The 20769-nt window shown below is 44.1% G+C and overlaps 1 protein-coding gene across 1 annotated transcript in view; it reads right to left on the reverse strand.

The window, feature by feature from the left end:
• Positions 1-20769, reverse strand: part of ITPK1 (inositol-tetrakisphosphate 1-kinase) — a 150860-nt gene that overhangs the window by 72973 nt on the left and 57118 nt on the right. Inside the window, exon 4 of the mRNA XM_065838524.2 lies at positions 1159-1284. Coding sequence (XP_065694596.1) covers positions 1159-1284 — 126 coding nt within the window. The remainder of the gene's footprint in view (positions 1-1158; positions 1285-20769) is intronic.

Here is a 20769-nt window from a genome sequence, read left to right on the forward strand (position 1 = left end):
CCAGCATGTTCTCCAGGGGATCGGGGAGGTGCCGCAGTGCCACACAGAGCCTCGCACAGCCTGGCCTTCGGGAATGTGCACTACAACGTCAGGATTGGGAATGAGGAACCTTGTGAATTTTGATCAGCTGTGAGCAACTTAAAACATGTGCTCTTTATCTCATTGGTCAGCAGTTCTCATCGACAGGATGGGTATATTGTGAAGGCAAACTGGCTAAGGCCTGAAACAAAGAAAGACTGCGAAAAGAAAGCCGCTAAGTCCATCTCTCCATATGCTTCTCAGGACATTCACAACCTTCCAGTGCTGTGGGAAGTGGATGCCCGCACCACTTGGTGATGAATAGTCATCTACTATTCAGAGAACTGGTGCCAGAAGACCAGACCCACAAGTAAAACCTTTTCATCTCTTGTATGTAGTTGAGTAACACACATGTGGGAGGCAGAAAAAGCTTTGTAACTAGAGCAAAGAGCATACTGACTCCATTAAGTAAAATATTTTCTGCATTACTAGTTGTAGGACATTAAGCAGAGCAAAGAACATCATTTCCCAAGAAAATAAAGTTGTCAAAATCGCAAAATTTGTCAGAGCCATTTTTCCACCTGACATAAGCATATTCCAGAGGAATGGGAATTGTTTGGGAAAACAGTTGCCTGTAACACTATGCCCAGCATATTTCTGATCTTCAATGTAAATGTGGGGAAAAAAAATAATAGAAAAGGATTCTCAGGTACTAGAGGACAGAATCACAGCAACCTTGATGTTACAGAAATCAGCTTTCCAGGATCTCAGAAGACAGAACAGAACTGGGCAAAATTAATTTAGTGGCTTCTGTCATGGAGAAACACATGTAAAGGACTCTGCAAACACCCGTTCTTCTTTGTGAAGAGCACTCATGCTCTCAGAATGACATCAGGACAACATCTGGTAGCAAACCAGTTCTCGCTAACCTTACCAATACAACGCAAAACCTATCCAAAGGTGCAAGGCTATTTTTGACTGACAAAACTAGTTTTGCTGGGCTACCACTAGCAGGGCAGCAGCATGCCAGGGAGCTCTTTTCATCAAACCCTACCAACTGCACAGGAAACAGATTGAATTTGCTGCACCAAGATCATCCTCCTGCTTGAAATGCAGAAAGACTATGAAAGAACCACTTACCTGGAACCTTTGAACCAACTCGAGTGACTGGCTGTCATTCTGGTCTGCTTCAAGGATGACGTCGGTCAGTTTATGTATGATCACATCCAAAGGTCCCTGATCTTCGATGGGTTTGGTGAGGTCAAGCTGAAGAAACCAGAAAGAAACCTTTTATTAACATACGGAAGATCCGAGGTTCTTGTCCCTGCCACCATCCAAGGTACCACTGCCACACAGAAGACATTTACTTTACATGCTGCCTTTATTTTGGTATGTTACCCAAATTCATTAGGATTCTTATTTTACTGAATTGCAGAAAACTTTAATCAGACATTTATTTCTCAGCAGTGTAGATCTAATTCTATGAAAAAACTGTGAGCTCGTTGGCGAGCACCCTTCATCCAAACACCTTCCCATGCTTCCCCACCCTGAGCCAACATTTCCCTCTTCAGGTGTCTTTCCCAGTCCTTATACATGCAAAAGGAATGAGCCAACAAAGATTATCACCACTAATAACAGGAACGCCTGCCATGCCCTTCGCCCTTTGGGATGATCTTTTGAGGTCACTTCCAATCCCTAACGTTCTGTGATTCTGTGATTGCACAAAAAAGCACCCAGGACAGTAATACAGGTAACACAAAAGCAAGTGACTCAGGATCTTTGCAAATTCATTTGCTGCAGGGACAGCTACTTAGCAGGTGAGGAGGGGTGCAGCTCCCACAGCACTCCCACTAGCAGACCTGGGCAGTGACCTGGGTGGGGGACACAGACTTGGGGTGGGGTATGCAGAAACTCTGCTCGAGACAGCATGGGAAGGCATGAAAGCCATGGTGATGTGTCACAGGGTTTGGTCCCCAGTACCAAGTCAGGGTTCAAGGAGAAGAGGAACCACCTGTACTTGAAAAATATTAGAGTTAGGGATCTCTTGAGGAAATCTCAGTGCAAAGGCAGCTATGGGACCTGAGGGGATGCATGCGAGGGTACTAAGAGAACTGGCCAATGTCACTGTGAGGGCTCAGAAGCTCAGATTTATCAGGTCATAAATCAAAACAGTGCAGATTTCAACTAAACCAGGAGTTGCAGCACAGAGTCCCACAGAGGCTGTAGGATCTCCATCTTCTGAGGTTTTTAAGACCTGACTGGACGAAGCCCTAAGCAACTTGGTCTGAATTTAATGTCGAATCTGCTTTGATCAAGATGATATATTATGGACTCCCAAGGGCCCTACCAAACTTAATGATCCCACAAAGCTATTTATCAGGTTTGAACATTTGTACAACACAAGTACCAGACCTGGCTCATGTTCGAGCCAACACACCCGGCTGCCACATTACCAAGCACTGCTCTTCCACCGATGGTGGGACCTAACGCACCAGCGGCAACGTAACCTTGTAAACTTCAAACTGGGAACATCTTCGCAATGAGAAACAGATGTGTGCTCACCAAACTGAAGTTAGCATCTGATTATACAGCTACACGGACGTTCTCTCCCATTGCTGGTATCCCTATTGCTCAACTCTGGCAGAGAAGGGTGTGGGGGGCACAGGAGAGAGAGGAGGGCTGGGCACAAGAGGCTGCTGACGCTGTTTCGATAGAAGCCTCATCTTTACTGTCTCATTTCCTGGAGTTTTGTCCTAATAAAATTTCCCACCCTACAGAAATGGCCTTGCTTTGGATTAAGGAGTGCCTTAAGGAAGGTAGCGATAAGACAGGACGGCTGGAGCTCAAGCCCCAATAAAACTAAACCAGCAGACTAAACCAGTAAGCTGTGGCTGGGTGAGGCAGCCCACAGAAGGTCTGGCTGTGCTGGCACATAGGTTTTTACTCCCACAAGTAGCGTGGATGAAGGCTAAGGGCAAACACGAGCGTCTGCAAAATCAAGGCAAAACCAAGTGAACTGCAGCTTGGCTAAGGATGTGCAAGGAGATGATCTACTTCTGCAACCAACTTCCAGAAAAATCAGTTAATAACTTTAAAATGGGTCTCAGATAACCACGCTGCTTCTCCTGAGGCCTTTTCATCTGCCTATCACATCTGGAAGGAAACAGCAAAACAAAGGGTCCATTTAACCGGGTCAGAAAGTTCCCAGTTGCCACGGTACAGAAATGTGAATTAATCCATTTTCAGGACTTCCAGTCTGAAAAACACTGAGAAGCGAATAAGTATTTGAGATTGGTTACCCCTCTACATTCTTCCTGCTCTTGCAGCTCGATTTGCACAGAAACATTCAGAAAACAAGAAAACAGTCCTCCCTTTCAGCCTTGACCCAAGAACAGAAATAAGCCTTCAAGGCATATTAAGGCATTTTCAGCACAGCGTTTTCCAGAAGCATAAGACATCTGCAGAAGATAACTTTTTTTCACAACGGTTGTGCCAGCTAAAAGCAACTGGCATATTTTGAGAACGAAACCAAAATGCACCTTCTTCGCACATCAGAAAGTGTTAAAAAGGAACCCTGTAACAGTGTTCTGCTTCACCAGGAAAGCAACGCCAGAAATGACAGCACATTTAAGGCAGCCCCTCCACTAGGCAGGTCAATGACCACTTCACTTGCCTCAGCAAGGACAGCAGGTACATTTCAACCACACAAACCTTCAAAATTTGATCCAGTATTTTGTGGAGTGGAGGACCAAACAGTTTGCAAGAATAAGTTCTCTGTGTTCTGGGCCATGCTGCGGAAAGCAAATATTCCTGGGCTGTGCGGAATTTGGAACAGATCCACCTTCCTTTTATGTACCAAGAAGAAAAAAAACAAAACATAAAAGTAGAAGAAAAAGAAGGAAAAAAATATTTGAGGGAGGAAAAAAAAAAATGCCTTTTCAAGTTATCAGACCTGAGCAAAAGTCAGTGAAAGTAGAGTGCAAAATTTCTGATGGCCCTCTGCTGAGACAAACACTGATTCATTGTTTGTCATCAGCTGGAATTTGAGCCCTCCTACTTCCCTTCTCTTTCAGCATCTCTCTTTCCAAACGATCTTTGCATTTGACATGATCAGCCAAAGGTTTGTTTTTGCACAGAACTAACACCATAGCAACAGAACTGAGAGAAAAGATTTATCAGCACCAGCTTAGAAATAACAGAGAGATATGGCTATGGTGCCTTTTCTTCTGTGAAGCAGGTGATAGCCTACTCTGCTTGCCCCTTTTTATATTAAAAAAACCCAACTACCCAGTATTGGTTTCAAGGCATTGCCGCTTGCCACCAAAACTCAGGTGAATTCCACGGAAGACAATGTCAAAGCTGTACACAGAATGCCAGATACAATACATAGGCCTTTCTAGGTCTTTCAAATCCATATCTAGAAGGAAACAACCACTAGATAAACGCCCTTATCACAGCTGGCTGTAGTTAGCCTGCTCACCCTCTAATGTAAAGATGGGCTGGGTATTAAAAAACACTCTGAACTTAGCAACATCGTAGCTTCCCCCATAGGCTTCCCAGAGCATCCACCGGAGAGCAAGTTACAGGCACACAGAGCTCTATCTCTGCCCTCCTCTCCCCTTCCTCTGTCCTCCAGAAACACACAGCCAGCACATTATCCAAATCATTACGCAGGAGGGCAAAAAAAGTTTATTTCCATTAAGCATAATTTGTTTAAAGTTTTGGAGTTGTTTTTCTCCAGAACGCTGGCAATCCATCTGTATTGCAGGGACAGGGCGAGCTCCTGGCAGAGCGCCACAGCTCTCCGCTGGTCCCAGCCGCGATCCCACACGCATGCAATTCGGGAAGCTGTGCTTCAAAATAAAACCATGTCCAAGTGAAAAAAAATCTGGATCTGTTCACTCAGGAGAAGAAAAAAAAAAACAGAGAGAGAAATAAAAATAATAGTTTAAAAAAAAAAATCCCCCCCCCACAACCACAAACCCAAACAAACAAAAAATCCCACACCATAACCAAAACAAAAAAAGCCACCACCAACCTGCAAATGTTGGATTTAGCAAAAAGAAATACTACTTATCGAAATAATCAAAAAGTTTTGTATTTTTTTGTTTTATTGAATTTCCACTCCATGCTGTAATCAACTGTATTTCAGAATCAGGCTGCGCAGGATTTGTGTTTTTTTACAAGCTCTTCCTCAGAAATAGTTTTTGGATTATCATTCACATGAAATGAAGTCTTAATACCAACCTGTCCTGTTCTCTGAACTGAAGACAGATCTGCCCACTGCTATATCCCTGAGGAATTCACAACACATCTCTCCATTCATATTTATCTTTTTTTCTCTTAAAATAATAATAAAGACTCATAAACCTATTGTTTAAGTATTTTGATCCCAGTCTCCAATCGTCTAACAAACTCCACTCACCAGGATGCTGCACTAAGTTCTTGCTGTATTTCAGTTTTTATTTGGGGCTCTGCGTAGGAGCAACAGAATAGGAGCGCGTGTCCCTCCGCAGCAGCCGCTCTTGCTGCAGGTGGACAAAGTTCATGAAACTTTCAGCCAAGGGAGGTTAATGAATATAAGGAGAAAATCAGAGATGACAGGTTTGCTCTGAGCCTTTTCACTAGGCAGATACCACCACATCATCAGACATTATTATCTTGACTGCTCAAAAGCTTAATAAAATGCCATAAGAAGGAAGGAAGGAATCTGTCCAATTTTCCGGTAGAGACCTGTCCATGCTCTGCTACACGTTTACAGAAGTCACAGTCCAAAAGTCCCTTTGTGGTAATTTAAGTATTTTCTTCCCTGTGAACCAGACTCACAGCACCAGTCTGACCTGACCTCTCTGCTCCCCGACTCCTGAGGCTGTAAATGGAATTTTCTATACAAATCTACTCTAGCCTGTTGTTCAGGTATTCAGTTAAGATTGCACTGAGCCCAAAACCTGTGGGCTTTATTTCAATCTTAATTCAGCTTCTTAAACTCCACTGCACACGGACTTTCAGGCTATTTGTCATAATCTTCCCTCTCCTGGGGCTATTTTCTACACTCTATATTCATCACATGCATTTATAGCAACAGGCTTGTAAAACAAAGCCTTTGAAATTCTTCCCTTCTTCCCCCAGCCCCGTTTGCAGTGTTCACCTTTACTATGCATCAATGTTGAGCAAGTTATAATGAAAAAAAGCCATGAGTTTTTGGTTGGTAAGCCAGGTCTTCAAGAAGCTGAACCGTGGCAGTTGATGCATTGGTGGATGCTTTTCTCTCCCCAAAAATCTCATAGATGAAGGCCTCTAAAAATATCTTACGTGCTCTGGAGAGGAAAGGCAAGCAGCAAAAATCACTAGTGGTAGGTTCAATGTTTTGCCTTATTGTGAAAAAAACGAAATATGTAGGATAGTCTAACTATAGGAGAGAAGGTGCTTGCAGTTGAAAGGAAGTGGGGTAAAAATCAGGAAAGCGGTTGTGCGTGTCCATCCATACATGTGAGACCCACCCACAGAGCCCAACCGCGACAGAACAGGGCAGTACAGAAGTCTGTCTGCCCTTCTGATAAATCACAGAGAGCACAGGAGCAGTCCAGTCCTGTCTCTCCACCAGGACAACTCTCCTACAACCCCCCCGTCAGGTCTGCGCCAGTACAAAACTGCTACGAGTAACTCTGTGCCAAAGCCCACAGAAGGCGACAAACATACATCAACACATCATGAGGAAAGCCACTGTGTTATCTGGTAGATGAAGACCAGGTATTTTTCACTGATACACAGGCTCTCTGTAGCTACTAAAATATTCACATACTCAAACTGAGTAAGTATTAAACATTTAGATACTTAAGAGATCTTCTCCTCATCTCTCTGGCCAAGCAAGACACTTATCTTGGTTGTCATCCTTCACAGCTAGTGCAAGTATTCGTCACTTGCTACTGCTGCTAATGGGTCAAAAGATACTGGGCAAGAACAGAAACCCCAGCTCTGTCCTGCTGCAAATGGCGAAGACCATCAAATGCTGTAAAGACAGAGCAAAAAGATCAACAAGAGGCCCTATTTTCTGTCTCCACCCCCCCTTCCCCCAGCACCAAATTAACTTGCATGTCCTGTTGCAGCGGCAATGACCTGAGAAAGGAAATCCGCTGTGGTGAGGAGATGTCCCCCCCTTGGCTCTCCTGCCTCCCCCACACTGACAAGAGGAGAGAGCACCACAGCGCTGGTAACAGCCATCACGTCAGCGGGGAACGCTTCCCCAAGCAGGAAGGAAATATAGCTTGAAAATACCTTTTTGCTAGTCTTCTCGGAATCAAGGAAATCACAGAACCACAGAATGGTTGGGGTTGGAAGTGACCTCAGGAGATCATCTAGTCCAACCCAACACTAAAGCAGGTTCACCCAGAGCAGATTTCACAGGAATGTGTCCAGGCAGGTCTTGAATGTCTCCAGAGGAGACTCCACAACCTCTTTGGGCAGCCTGTTCCAGGTCTTTGTCACCCTCAAAGTAAAGAAGTTTCTCTTCATATTCAGATGGAAACTCCTATGCTTCAGTCTGTGCCCTTTGCCCCTCATCCTATTGCTGAGCACCACTGAAGAGTCTGGTCCCATCCCCTTGATATCGACCCGTCAGATATTTACAAGCACTGGTAAGATCCCCTCTCAGCCTTTTCTTCTCCAGGCTGAACAGACCCAGCTCTCCCAGTCTTTCCTCATATGGAAGACTTAGTATAGAGCTTATCTTTTTACTAGTGCAGGATGCTAATTTTACAGGTTCTCTTGTTGCTCTGCCCACCTTAGTTTTAAGAGAACCACCAAAGGAGAAGGAAAGCATGTCCCACGCTGGGACACATCACTCGGAATCTCAGGTGTCAGTGATATTCCAAGCAGCAACATATGCCTAAAGGTGAGGAGCAGCTCAGCATAAGCTATGAAGCCCTGCTGGGTTCTCATCTTCTCAGGTACTCAAACTTTAACACATGAATAGAAGATTCTGGGTTTAACAGATGGCTTCTTTGTGGTTTCTTGCGGTGGTGCTAGAGCACATTACTTTGCATTCTGTTCGACGCAAGCTGCCAGAGAGGATGTGCGAGTACTTCGCACATTTTCCAGAGCCACACGCTGCCACTGCCCTAGAAGCTAGGTATGATCTCCAAAAAGTCCAGGAAGTTCTTGCTTCTAGCTGTGTTCTTGATGCAATGAGGTGAAAGGAATCCCACAGCTCTTTTTGCACTACCTGTACTAACGTATACGGCCACCATTTATGGATCACTTCCCCAACTACTACGTAAAATGACCAGCTGTTGCTCATTCAAGGCTTGTCCTGCAGTCACGCCATTCCCCAGGACCTCGGTGAGCATCAGCACCCCACAGTCTCCTCTGCGTCTTCCCAGAGCAGCACACAGCAGGTCGGCATCGCTGGCACCCCTGCAGTGACACCGACAGTGACTTGTGACTCCTACTCACTGTGCACAGCAACACGGGGACAACTTACTGCACCTCGGTTACTCAAACCTCACCCACTGTCCCCCTCTCCTCCCTCCTCTGACCCGGGCATATAAACCTCCACCAAGCATCACTATTCGGGTAGCATCCAGTTTTGTCCCTTCACTCTTTAAAAACAAAACAAGAAATCCCATCTTTGGGCTATGGCTAAAGCTCCTCGCCACAATGATTTTCTTTTCAGCAGAGAATTTTTTCAGCCAAGACTGGAATTTTATTGCTACTAAACTATAACTCGTATGGCTCAGCTTTGGTCATCTCCTTATCACCTGTATAATACTGTGGCAGTTTCAGAAAGTTGCCTCTAGAACTTGCAAAAATGCAGAACGGCTGTTTCTCAGCACAATATTAAACTGAGAGCTCCTGTTCCGTTAGGACTGGACTGCAGGGAGCAAGCTTTGTAGGCTTGGTCAGGTTGTTCAGTCTTGTTCAGGGACAGTCTGAAACGCAATTACTGATTTTCAGCACTGCAGGAGGGATACTCAGTGTTACTCAAATCCAAAAAAGCCTCTTGCCAAAGGTCTCTCCTGAGGTCACCAACACTCCCATGGATTAGGAACGGCAGCAGAACAAATCCAGAGATTAGCAGAGAAGAGAAGTTGAACAGAAAATGTGTGACATGGGAGGATTAGCACTCCAAGGAAGGAAAGCAAGTTACAGAAAAACAAGAACTCAGGAGAAAGAACAGTTGGCATAACCTGCTCCTGAGACTGCCTTATTTTCTATAACCATCAGAAAGACAGCGTTCAAACACATTAGATTAAAAGGCTATATAGGTAATCCTAGTAGTGGAAGGTATGGGAAAATACAAAATGGTCACAAAAGTTCTAGCTCACTTCTTGAACTTAAAGCTTCAGAATGGCCAGACTGGATCCAAAAATCCTAGGAAGACTTCACAAGGATGACTCTTAATGTTTATTTGAGGGAACTGGGTCAGCTCTAGCCCAGTTATTGAAGTGACAGCTCAATCAATCCTGTAGAAGAACAGACATTAAAGGAGGAGTGGAATGGAGAAGCCACCCATGGAGAACACTCCAACTAATCCAGACTACAGAAATAGTGCAGCACTACAGCCAGTACAGCCTGGTAAGCACAGTGAGGGGGCAAGAAGGGTGCAATGCACTTCTCAGAAGCTTTCAGTGCTGAATTATAACTTTATATAAACACTCAAAATATCAAGATCTGACAGTACTGCAAATACTTCTTTTTAATGACTAGTGGATGCAGAGAAAGTTAAGACGAAGGGAATGTGGTCTTCTGGAAGTTTCTTTTAGAGCCATGTAAACATGCACTGCCTAACCTCCCTCCCTTTGGCTGTGGGATAAGTAGAAAAGCTGATATACAGGAAATAACCCCCAGAAATCCTGGCTACCACCCTTTATTCTAAGGGCCAAGGAAGCTCAGCTCTGCACTGGCACCACACGGCTCAGGCTCAGCTTAAGAATAATTCTTTCGCAGCACCTGCCAAACATCAAGAGCAGCCCGTGCTCCCGTGTGTGCAGCCGCACTTCCCAGGAGACTGCCGGCAACTCTGCTGTAATTTTCCCTTCAACAAAGTTTTCATGCTCTTTATTTGCCCCGTCCTTAAAATAATTAGAATCTCTTCTAAAAAATGAAACAAAATTGAAACATATTTCTCTTAACAAAAAATCCTCCTTCATACAAACATCTTTTATAGTGTTGCTTATGGACATTGGGTAGCTATTAAAGTTACACAACTGTGAAGGATGGGGGAAGAGGAGGGAGAAGTACTCTGGAATACAACAGGGAAGAAACACAAAAGCTTTAGAAATAAAAAATTTGGTAAGGCTGCTTTTAAACAAAGAGAAGGCCACGCTCAGGCTGATCTATATCACATCCCTGTGCTGCATGTGCAGAAATAGCAAGAGAGACTGTGAAGAGATAGAAGAGACTGTGGCATTCCCTTCCATCCTGTTCCAGCAAGTATTATTTATGGGAGAATGAAGTTGCCTTTCAATTACAAAGCATTACTTCAGCTTGAAACCACTGCTCCAAGTGAGACAAAATGATGAAACTGTTCCAAGGATGAATGTAAAGGCATTTGAAATGGTCTGAAATGAACATGGCCACAAAGATCAAATAGCCTATGATTTCCCAAACTGAGGAAGAAGGGTGAAGACCATGACCACCACAGGTCACCTTCTCAGATGCTGCACTGCTATAAGGTATTGGAGAAGGGAGCAGAAAGCGAAGCCAGGAGAAGGTGGCAGGGACACAGACAAGGCTCCAACACGAGGAAGAGGAGCACAGTGGGTCCAACTCGTTGCTTTAGCAAACACCCTTGCACAGAGAAGGTGGTCACAATACCTAATGGCTCAGCAACTGCAAGGTATCTTTGCTATTTACTTTCTACTATGTCTGGCAAAGTCCTTGCAAGTGCTCCACGGCCCAACCATGCATCAGACATCTTCTCCCACCCAGGAGAACTGTCTCCAGCACCGCACCTGCCAAACACAGGCAGAGAACCACTGGCATAGGCAGAACGTTTTAGCTAAAATTCCCTTTAAATGAGAGTGATAAAAGTCTTGCTCTTGCTGTGTTGAGGAGGTCTGACAATCCCGCAGTATTATTTGGATATAGCCAGGTATTAATGGGAATGAAAACAAGAGGAATTATATCATTAGGGGAGATTAGCATCTTAAACCCAGGAGAATGCTAGGACTGAGGTTGTAGTTCAGCTATTCCGAAGCAGGAAAACTAACAAAACATTTAGTAATACAAAGAACACTACATCAAGCTGGGTTAGTTTAAATTACAGCATAAAATGGTGTACAGCTCAAACATTTTTTTATGTTCTCAGAATGACAAATTGATAAATTAAAGGAAATAATTAGCAAAGACTGCTGAGCTGTGAAAAACTCAAGGATTTGAACATAAAGAACACTTGGCATTTCTTGCAGGTATGCCAAAGAATGAAACATATTTTGGGAATACATAAAAACCAAGAAAAACTAGGATCTCTGTGCAGCAAGTGAAGGTTTAATATTAAAGATACTATAGGAATGGCCCCAAGCACAGATATTTGGCCCCCATTTTCAGCAAGAATAAAGATGCTGACCATGGGAGCAAGGTAAACAAAGATGCGTACAGATATACCACAGTGGGTACTAGCAGTCAAAGCCAGAATTCATGGAGTTATATTCACTTCATCTCTATTTTAAGGAGTTGATAATGATACTGTATTTTCAGGCTTCTCCTTGCAGTCAGTGAGAAATGAAAAATTACCTTGATGTTCTAATTACATCTAGCCTGCTTCATGTATTCCTGCACTCATATTCTAGGAAATGAGGAATTGCACCTGAAATACGCCTGATCGGAGGGAGCTTAGTGGAGTGGCACAGATGACTCTGGAGAGTTCGGTGTGCTGAGGTGAGGCGATCCTGCCTCTCTCCCGTAACTGGATACGTAAAAAAACGAACAGAACAAAACCCCTCTAGAAAACAAAATCCAGTTAACCAAAACATGGCACAGAAAATCACAGGGTGGAGACACAAGGATTCTGAATAACCGTATCCATCATGGAGTGCTTCCCAAGGATCACAAAATAGCAACTACATTAGGGAAAAGGTAGGAAGGGGGGAAATGATGGCTACTGACTGTGCTGCGCAAGCATTTCAGCACATTTGAAGATATTGAAAAGTAATCAGATGTCCAGCAGTAAGTAAAAAATGTAGTAAAACATTACATGAATCTCCAAAATATGGATCAAAACCATCTAAGTGGCTGTATGACCACTGTTCTCTAGACAAACAAAACGCAGAAAAGCTATTTTCTCAGACTTCAGGAAGGCATACAGTCAGGTAAACTGGAGAAAGACCAGCAGAACAGGAAAGCGAATGAAGAGCTAAAGAAAACAGAGGATGATAATGGCTTGCATGCCAAAAGCAGCAGTGGCAAACAAGCACTGGAACAGGCTGCTCGGGGAAGTGGTGGAGTCACCATCCCTGGACATGTTTAGAAGACGCGTGGATGTGGTGCTTAGGGACATGGCTTAGTGGTGGACATGGCAGCGTTAGGTTAACGGTTGGACTCAATGATCTTAAAGGTCTTTTCTAATCAAAATGCTTCTATGATTCTAAAGCAAGGAGGGTGTGCTATTGGCATTCCTCAGGCACTAATCTTGTGACATCAACCACTTTATTTAGTATCTTCATTAGTAATCTTAGCACAGTAAAGATTACTGGTAGGACTTTAAAATTACACAGAAGTATAACTGACACCACCACCCAGACAGAAGTATTACGCAGAAGGGAAAATGAGAAATACGATAACATGACTCAATACAAAATGCAAGGCTACATGTTGCTGGATTCACAATGCAAAAAAAAAAAAAAAAGAAATCCGCCTTATGCTCAGAGATGGGTGTTAGTACAGTAGTTGAAGTGTGACTGTGACAAAGATACACTCTGTTTCACCAGGATCAGGATATTTTGGGTGAGGTTTATAAGAGTCCAGCTAGTATAGAAGGCATTACTGAGAACCCTCATGGAACAGCTGCACTTAGTTTAGGGTATCTGTATCTAGAAATATACACTCAAACTGAAAATAAATGCTCAATAATTCAGCCAAACTTTATACATTCTAGTCCTAGAAAATCCCCTCCACACTTACATTCCATGGTTGTGCGTCCTTAAATCTATTAATAGGAGCACTTGGGCTAACACAGATTCTGAGAGTGCTACCCACTTTCTAGCAACAAAAAGCTTACCATAATCATACATACTGTTGCTGCACTTGAGTACTGCTTTACATCATGCTACAAATGTACATTCCAGGGTATGCAGTACAAAGAGAAGTGTGTTGCCCAGGGACACATATGGTCCAGAATCAAGCAGAAAAATCTCAGGTTTCAAATTATTGAAACTCCCATTTCACTTCCATCATAAACAGAGTGCTAAGTGAGCAGCACACAGGCAAGATTAAAAAAAGCCCATCGGAAACATCACTCAGGAAGAAGCGAGCAAAGAAGCACTTCGTCATGGAGCTGCAAATCATGTCTGGCACACTCCCTAATCCTGGGCTCTCTCCTCACCCCCCCGACTGATAAGTCTTCCTCACCAGATGGAGCAGGAGGCTGTAGCTCCTTCCCTGGAAGGCACTTGGGCCTCGCCGGACTTCTGCAAGGGTCCTGCAGAGACCTTGTCTCGCTAAGATGGCTACACTGACTTAAAAGAATAATTAGCGACATGCAATTAGGTCAGAACTTCATTTTAATTGGTTAATAACAGTTTCAGGTGCTATCTCCCAGGCTTACCATCTGACTGTTGGGGCTTCAAAAAGACATTACCCGCCCACCGCTATTAATTTTCTTTTCCCTTTCACTGTTTGAAAGGCTCAAGTGAACAGGAAAATAACTTCCTATTCAGGGAAGATGGTGAATGCAGCGGTAATTAAGTGAGCCAGAAAAAGAACAGCTAAAATTGCAGTTCTTATTCCTCACTCAACTCTGTTTACAGGAATCTCAAGTGTTCCTGTCACAGCAACAGGTAAAAAACCCTCAGCAAAGGGAGTCTATAAATTGTTGGTATGCTTTCTACAGACACCAAACCCATCTTTCGTATTCATACTAATTTTACGAGGCAAAGATGGGAAGAGGAGAAAATTAAAATATAAGAACACAGCTAGAGTGTGAAAAGCTTGTCTGTGTAGCTTATAACCTCATGACAGAAAACCAGATAAACTCCTTGAAGGTCTCATGTGATAACCTGGTTTTCAAAGCATGTTTGCATGCACCCTCTCCCTGAGCTCTGATACCAAGGCACTTGTCTTGATTGTCTCTCAGCTGTCTGTCAAAATGCCCTAACAATGTCCCACCTCCCTCCACTGCTTCTCATTTATCAGCACAGATTATGTTTAATTTACTCCCACTTTCTCTCCTTCTCCACTCCTTTGCACCAGGGCAGCTCCAAACTCCTTCCCAATTTCAACTCGGCTTCTCTCCTGCACTGCTTCACCCAGGCAAGACCCATCCAGCCAACAGAGAGGGCTGAGTCCAGCTCCTGTCCCCCCACTCTACCAGACAGCCCCAGCAGCCTCTCATGTGCCACTTTGTTCTTTCTTGCCTCCTTTCTGCTTCTCATTGTAATTGAACCTCAAACTCGTAATCCTAGTTTCTGCTTTTTCACTTCTGGCTCTTCTCTCAATCTCTGCTCTTGCTCCTGTCCCAGTTGGCTTTCTGAACTCGCCCCTTTTGTCAGTCTCTGTGAACAGTATAAGCCACCAGGCCCACTGTCTAGTAAACATCATCAGTTCTCTCAAGCTCTCCCCTTTTCCAATCCCGACCTTCCAGATGCCTTGTATCCCTCACCACGTCTCCCTCCTTTTGGATGAGAGGGAAGCCCTCCCCTGCTCACCTTCAAAATTCTTCAACTTATTCTCTCCCACCTCTCATCCACCCACAATGCCAACTTCCACTGCCTGCTTCAAAAATCAACCAGTGCCTTTACATTTTCTTCTATCCTGCTGCTTCCACTTCAGAGAAGATTGCCATAAACATTCACAAAGCTTTGTCATTGCTAGACTTCACATCCCTTCCTCCAACTCCTGCTCTGCTGGAGGGATATGAAGTCACTCCTAAAACAGCTAAGGCCCCTCCTCCCCCCACCCCCCCAATTCTCCTGCCTTTTCTCCAAAGGGCTACTGGACTCCATGGACCAGCTTGAGCACACACAGATACAGAGAAACAAGGATACTGGTCCAACAACACACCTAAATTAACGTGGCTACACATTCCAGGTGGACAGTAAGGACACACTAAACTAGGAAGGGCAGAATAACATTCACAGAGACAGAGAGGAGTCTCGGCTGAAGTTAGAGCCTTGGCCAGGAAGGAAGTTGTTCATAACAAAAGTGTAACATAAACAAACACATTTTGTATATTTTTTTACATATATACATTCCTACTCTCCAATAGCCCTTGCTGGAGACGATATGCATTTTCTTCTTCTCCTTCCCTTCTGAACTAGTTATTAATAACTTTCATTTAGGATATGGCATGGAAGAAACCTCCACATGTTGTCACTCTAAGTCATCTTCTGAAACTGAGAACTTAGGTTGAGCTTCTATGCATTTCCCCATAGTCTATTCTTGCCACCGCACTATTTAAATACCTACATTTGGGGGAGGAAAGGGACCTTGAAACCATTATGATGCGGTTAACTTACATCACTTCACAACTGGAAGTACTCTCTGACACTTAGAGCCCTTTGAGCTAGGACATGAACGCAAACTCTGTTGTCCCACACTTGGGAGCCAAGCATCTCACCATCAGCAGTCACCTCCAAGTTGTCTGAGCAGGAAAAACTGAAACCACGTATTGTTGCTGGCACAGCTTCTACACCCAGTTTTCACACACAACAGAAAGACACTGTTTGATGACAAAACCCCTTCCACCTGCTTCCTGGCTGTTTGGTCTTCTGGGTCCAAGTACACTTAAAACTTTCTGGACAAATCTCAATTTCCAAATGAAAAACCCTTTCCTTATTGAAAGCAAAAGATGTGAACAAATTATCCATTTTAATTTGTGGCAATAGTAACATAAGAATCTGCTTCATAAAACTTGAGGGAAAATTCTATTTAATGAGGATTTTAATGGAGCATGCTGAAAAAACAGCAGAATGTGCCACCTTTGCATCCCCTGACTTACTATACCTGCTCAATCCACTAGCACAGAAGAACTGACTTAAAAACCTCAAGTCACTGTTCCTGCAGACAAAGTTCACCCTGTGCAGTGATGTGAGCACAGCCGCATTTGGCCAGGGACTCCCACCAGACACAGCCGGTGCAGAGCTCTCCAATCCCGGATTCTCACCTTACCGGAGAGATTAAAAAGAGTGTTTCTGAGTGTGACTTCCCTCTCCACTGCTTTGCATCCCTTTGTAAGTTCCCTTTCTTTCTGCGTACCCCTCCCTGGCCGGTGAGGATTACTGCTGTCCTGGCATCTCTCTCCTGTTTGCTCAGTTCATGTGGCCATGGCTCCCAGCCGGCAGCCCGCGGGACCATCCCTCACTGCTCTTTACAGGCAGAAGGACCGAGGTGTGTGACCCTGCTGGCCCCTATTAAAGATAATGTTATCACAGCTCCAATTGTTCCTGTCTACATCTGCTGGTGGGAGGAAATAATCGGCTTGTCTGAGCTGGAACAGGGGATGTTGGAGAACTATGAATCAGAAAGCTGCTTGTGTCAGGAAACTTCAGCACTATGTTGATTTAATAAGGGATTTTTTTCTGTAGCTATGTTAATAAACAGCAATTTACCATTATTTCTCCCTACTCACATGGAAGCAAAAGGCAGGGTGTGGTGAGGCAGTGTGGGGAAAGACAGAGACCTACATGCAAAACCAGAGGTAAACCTCCCCTGGTGCCTCACATCACAACTGCAGCCATACACAGCGTTTGGCGCGTGCAAGACCTACTCTGCAGTGAAAATACAACTGCTAGCAAACAGGAAGCACTGCAGGATCTACACACATGTCCTAAAGTGCTGAACTCTAAGCCAAGTCCTCAGTAAAGCACACAGACTGAGAAACAATGGAGGCATCCTGAATATCATCCCCCTACTGACCTACAGCAGGATCTGCTGCAGGGCCAGTTCAGCCCTGACTGCAGGTGCTGGGAGTGCATTTGGTACTGACCTTCAAGGGTTTTTATTCTACACAGCAGCCTTTCAGAGGAAAAATACTAGGACTACAACTGGTCAGGCTGCAATGTTTCTAAATGCAACACAGTAAGGCATCCTACTCACCTTGAGAAGGCTTTTTTCCTGGTCCATTACTACCAGCATTACCTTCATCAGTTTTAGCAGACTGGTTTCCTTTAAGCTGCAGTGCCTGCTGTGCTCTCACATCTGCAAGTTCACCATCCAGAAGGTCATTTAAGCCCTTTCAAGCTATTTTTCCCTTACCATGCATTTTTATCATTAGTCCATTTTACTTGGTGTTTGAGTACTGGATCAGGACATCAGAGAGATGCTTAAGAAGCTACAGCAGCTGTGAGCCTTACAAGAGCAGCATTGACACTTATGCCCTTTTATTATGCCTTAAGTCTTTGAGATTCTCAGGTCCCTGGACCATCAGTCAAACTCACGGATCCTATTGGTTGTTATAGTGGTGCGTTTAGCACAACTTGTTTACTCCACTTTTGCAACTAGCCAGGAGCAGTCTGTTACTACTTCCCAACTACATGGCAATAGTCTAAGCTAACTCACCCTCCTGCAGTCAATTAGAAGTGCAAGAACATCTCTCAACACCAGTGATTTGCTAACTGTAATACGCAAGTGGTGTACGCAATATCCCGTTTCACTTATTGACAACTTTGTTGTCTTCTCCTATGAGAAACAAGCCATGGGACTAGATGATTCCGAAGTGCAACTGTTTGTAGTGAAAGTTCTCGAGGAGAGGGAGACAGGCCTATCCTGCAGGTCCCACACTTTGACCAGCTCCCCAGGGATGCTGAAGGCTTTGGAGCTGCTTCCCTGTGACAAAGCTCCCCATTGTTAAGTGCAACTACCAAATACTCCTCCTTCAGTGAGACAGTGGGAAGACAGTGAGAAGACAAGAATGTTCAGAACAGACAGACTAGTCTGTTCAGGACAGTGACTGGCTGTAGTGGGTTTGGCAGGGACACGGTTAATCTTCTTCACAGCAGCCTGTACAGCACTGTGTGTTAAACTGATGACAAAACTAGTGCTGACAACACATGGGTGTCACAGTTCCTGCTGTACAGCGCCCAGGCCCTCCCTGCCCCAGCAGCCATGGCCTTGGGGGGCAGAGGGTCGAAGGGGACACGGCAGGGACAGCTGAGCCCGTCTGAGCCAGTGAGAAACTGGCTGGGGGCTTTGCTGCTGGCAGGGTGAACCCACCGCAACAGTCTACAGAGCATCTTCCAAATTTAAGCTCAAGCTGCTGCTAAACACAGATTCAAAATCATGTTATAGAGCTAAAATTAGAAGCAAAAAACATGTTTTAAAACATCTGGCTGGCACAGGCCAGATATTTCTATCGTTCAGGTAAATGTCAAAGCTCTTTTTGAAAGCCCTGTTCCTACCTCTACATGGCCATAAGTGGACATCCTTCTAGGGTGGAAAGACATGGAGACAGGAAACTCGTAACTACTTTTAGCATATTTATGGCAATGTGACACTTCCAGTTGTGCTATTTAAAAGAAGGAAAGTCATTTCACTGTTGATGGATCTTGAGTTGACATTCCATTTTTTCCCTATTCCATTTATTTTCTTTCAGTTACTTCAGCTGTTCAAAGCTTTTCGCATCCTTCAAGAAATATTTAAAATACACTGACCAAATATGCCCTTTCCAACGCTAGCACAGAAACAATTTCCCTAATTTATGGCTAAGAAGATGACCAAGAGACATTCCCAATTTCCTAAGTAAATGAGTGGACTACCTGCTAATCACACAGGCTCCCCAAGGATGGGGGTTAGACAAGTGTGTTTGGGGACACCCGACCCCCAGCAGTGAGGGGAACAGTCCTGCAAACTCAGCCGCTACTTGGAGCAGGAACAGAGGGATCACGGCTGAAGCCCTTTTTGCATCATCAAAGGAAGCGAGTGTTGCAGACAGGAGCTAAGGGTGGACAGAAAAATCATAAAAGTCACCTGATTTTGATGAGAATGTGTTTGCTCTGAAACAAATACTGAAAGGAATATGCAGAATTCTGGTTGACCTGCTTATTCACGTTCTCCTAAGCGAAATTTGAGTGCAACAATTTACTGAAAATCGGTAAAATCTCTCTTCTGAACCAGAGAGTTTAAATAAAATCTCAGAAAATTGCATGAAAGGTTAGACAGTCTTCTCACAGTTATTATAAAACCTCAAACATAAAGAAGGAAAAATAGTCCAAAGCGTATCATTCTCAGGTTACTAAAAAGCTCATCAGGCTGAGCTGTCTCTTTTTAACAAGTCTAGGTCTCCTAACAAAAAAAAATTAAGAAGGGAGAGAGGGGAGATGGAGAAGGAAAGGCTCAAAATAAACCAGTGTTATTCAAACTCTGCTACACCCTAAATACACAACAATGCTGACCAAAGGGAAACACAGAAGAGCTGGCATGGCTCCAGGACACAGTAACCATTTGTCTTCTTTGCCAGAGGCAAGCAGCAGCTGGGGATGCCACTCGGGGGGATAAAATAGCACCACGCTACAGCTGGAGCATTAGTCCCAGGAGCAGTGCAATACGTAAGAATAAAAGATGACAAGTTAGATGAATGCCCTTTGAGAAACTTTTCAGAAAGGACTAAGTGTTCTTTAGCAGAAGAAGGAAAATGAAGGATGCAAAAAACTGCCAGTGGTTTTGCCAAATTCACTTGAGAGTGAAATGAATCAACATGCAAAAGGTTTCATCTGAATCGGTCTGAAATCCTGCAAGGACACCCTGGTGGGCAAATCCTGAAACAAGGGAGATGCCCAAATGGTATTTTATGGAAAAAGAGTATTTTCCTAAGAATGAATGGGAACCCTTTGGAACGCTCCCCAGAATTCGCAGCGTGATTATACACACTGCAATGAGAACCTTCTGAACGGCAGAAAATGTCTTGAGCATTTCATAACATAGCAGGGAGAAGAAGCAGAAAGCAAACAAGTGGTTGGTATTTGTTTATAAATAATACCCACCTTAATGCTGTAATACTACCTGTAAACCTGCTCCACAGCAAAATCAACCTTTTGGGGAAAGTTGTAAGACTGAAATCAAAATACAAAAACATTCACAATGCTACGTGCTTTGTAACGTAACGAACATTGCTGGGTTTCCTACTTGACTTCACTCCCCATGTGGCTGCTTCAACACGCATATACTAAGTGAAAGCAGAAGTGTAGGTGCCTCAGCAACATACCCTTGTGGTAATACAATCAAACATGCAAAAAGGACCAGACCAGCAACACAGGAAGTTTTTCTGTTGCGGGGTGTGGGACCTAAACTCCGAGAGTCTTCTGAAGTGCAAACGGGAGGGAAGGGAGAAAAAGAACAAACTTCTCTTGCATGACATCAAGCTTTACATAAAGTAAATTACAGCCCTTTCTAAAACACCATTAACTCAATATACGATATCCTTGCTAGTGACATGGAATGGAAACAATGTATTTTCTGCACCTTTCAAGGCTGCCAGGAAAAAGAGCGCTACAAGGAAGGAACGTGGTGACCAGCAACAAAAGAAACTGGCAAAAGGGCTCCATTTCCAACCAAGTAAGCTAAACTTAGCGAAGATATCCAAGGCAACATCAGGATTCAGGT

The sequence above is a fragment of the Patagioenas fasciata genome, chromosome 5 (assembly GCF_037038585.1).
Source record: "Patagioenas fasciata isolate bPatFas1 chromosome 5, bPatFas1.hap1, whole genome shotgun sequence".
NCBI classification, from domain to species: Eukaryota; Metazoa; Chordata; class Aves; order Columbiformes; family Columbidae; genus Patagioenas; species Patagioenas fasciata.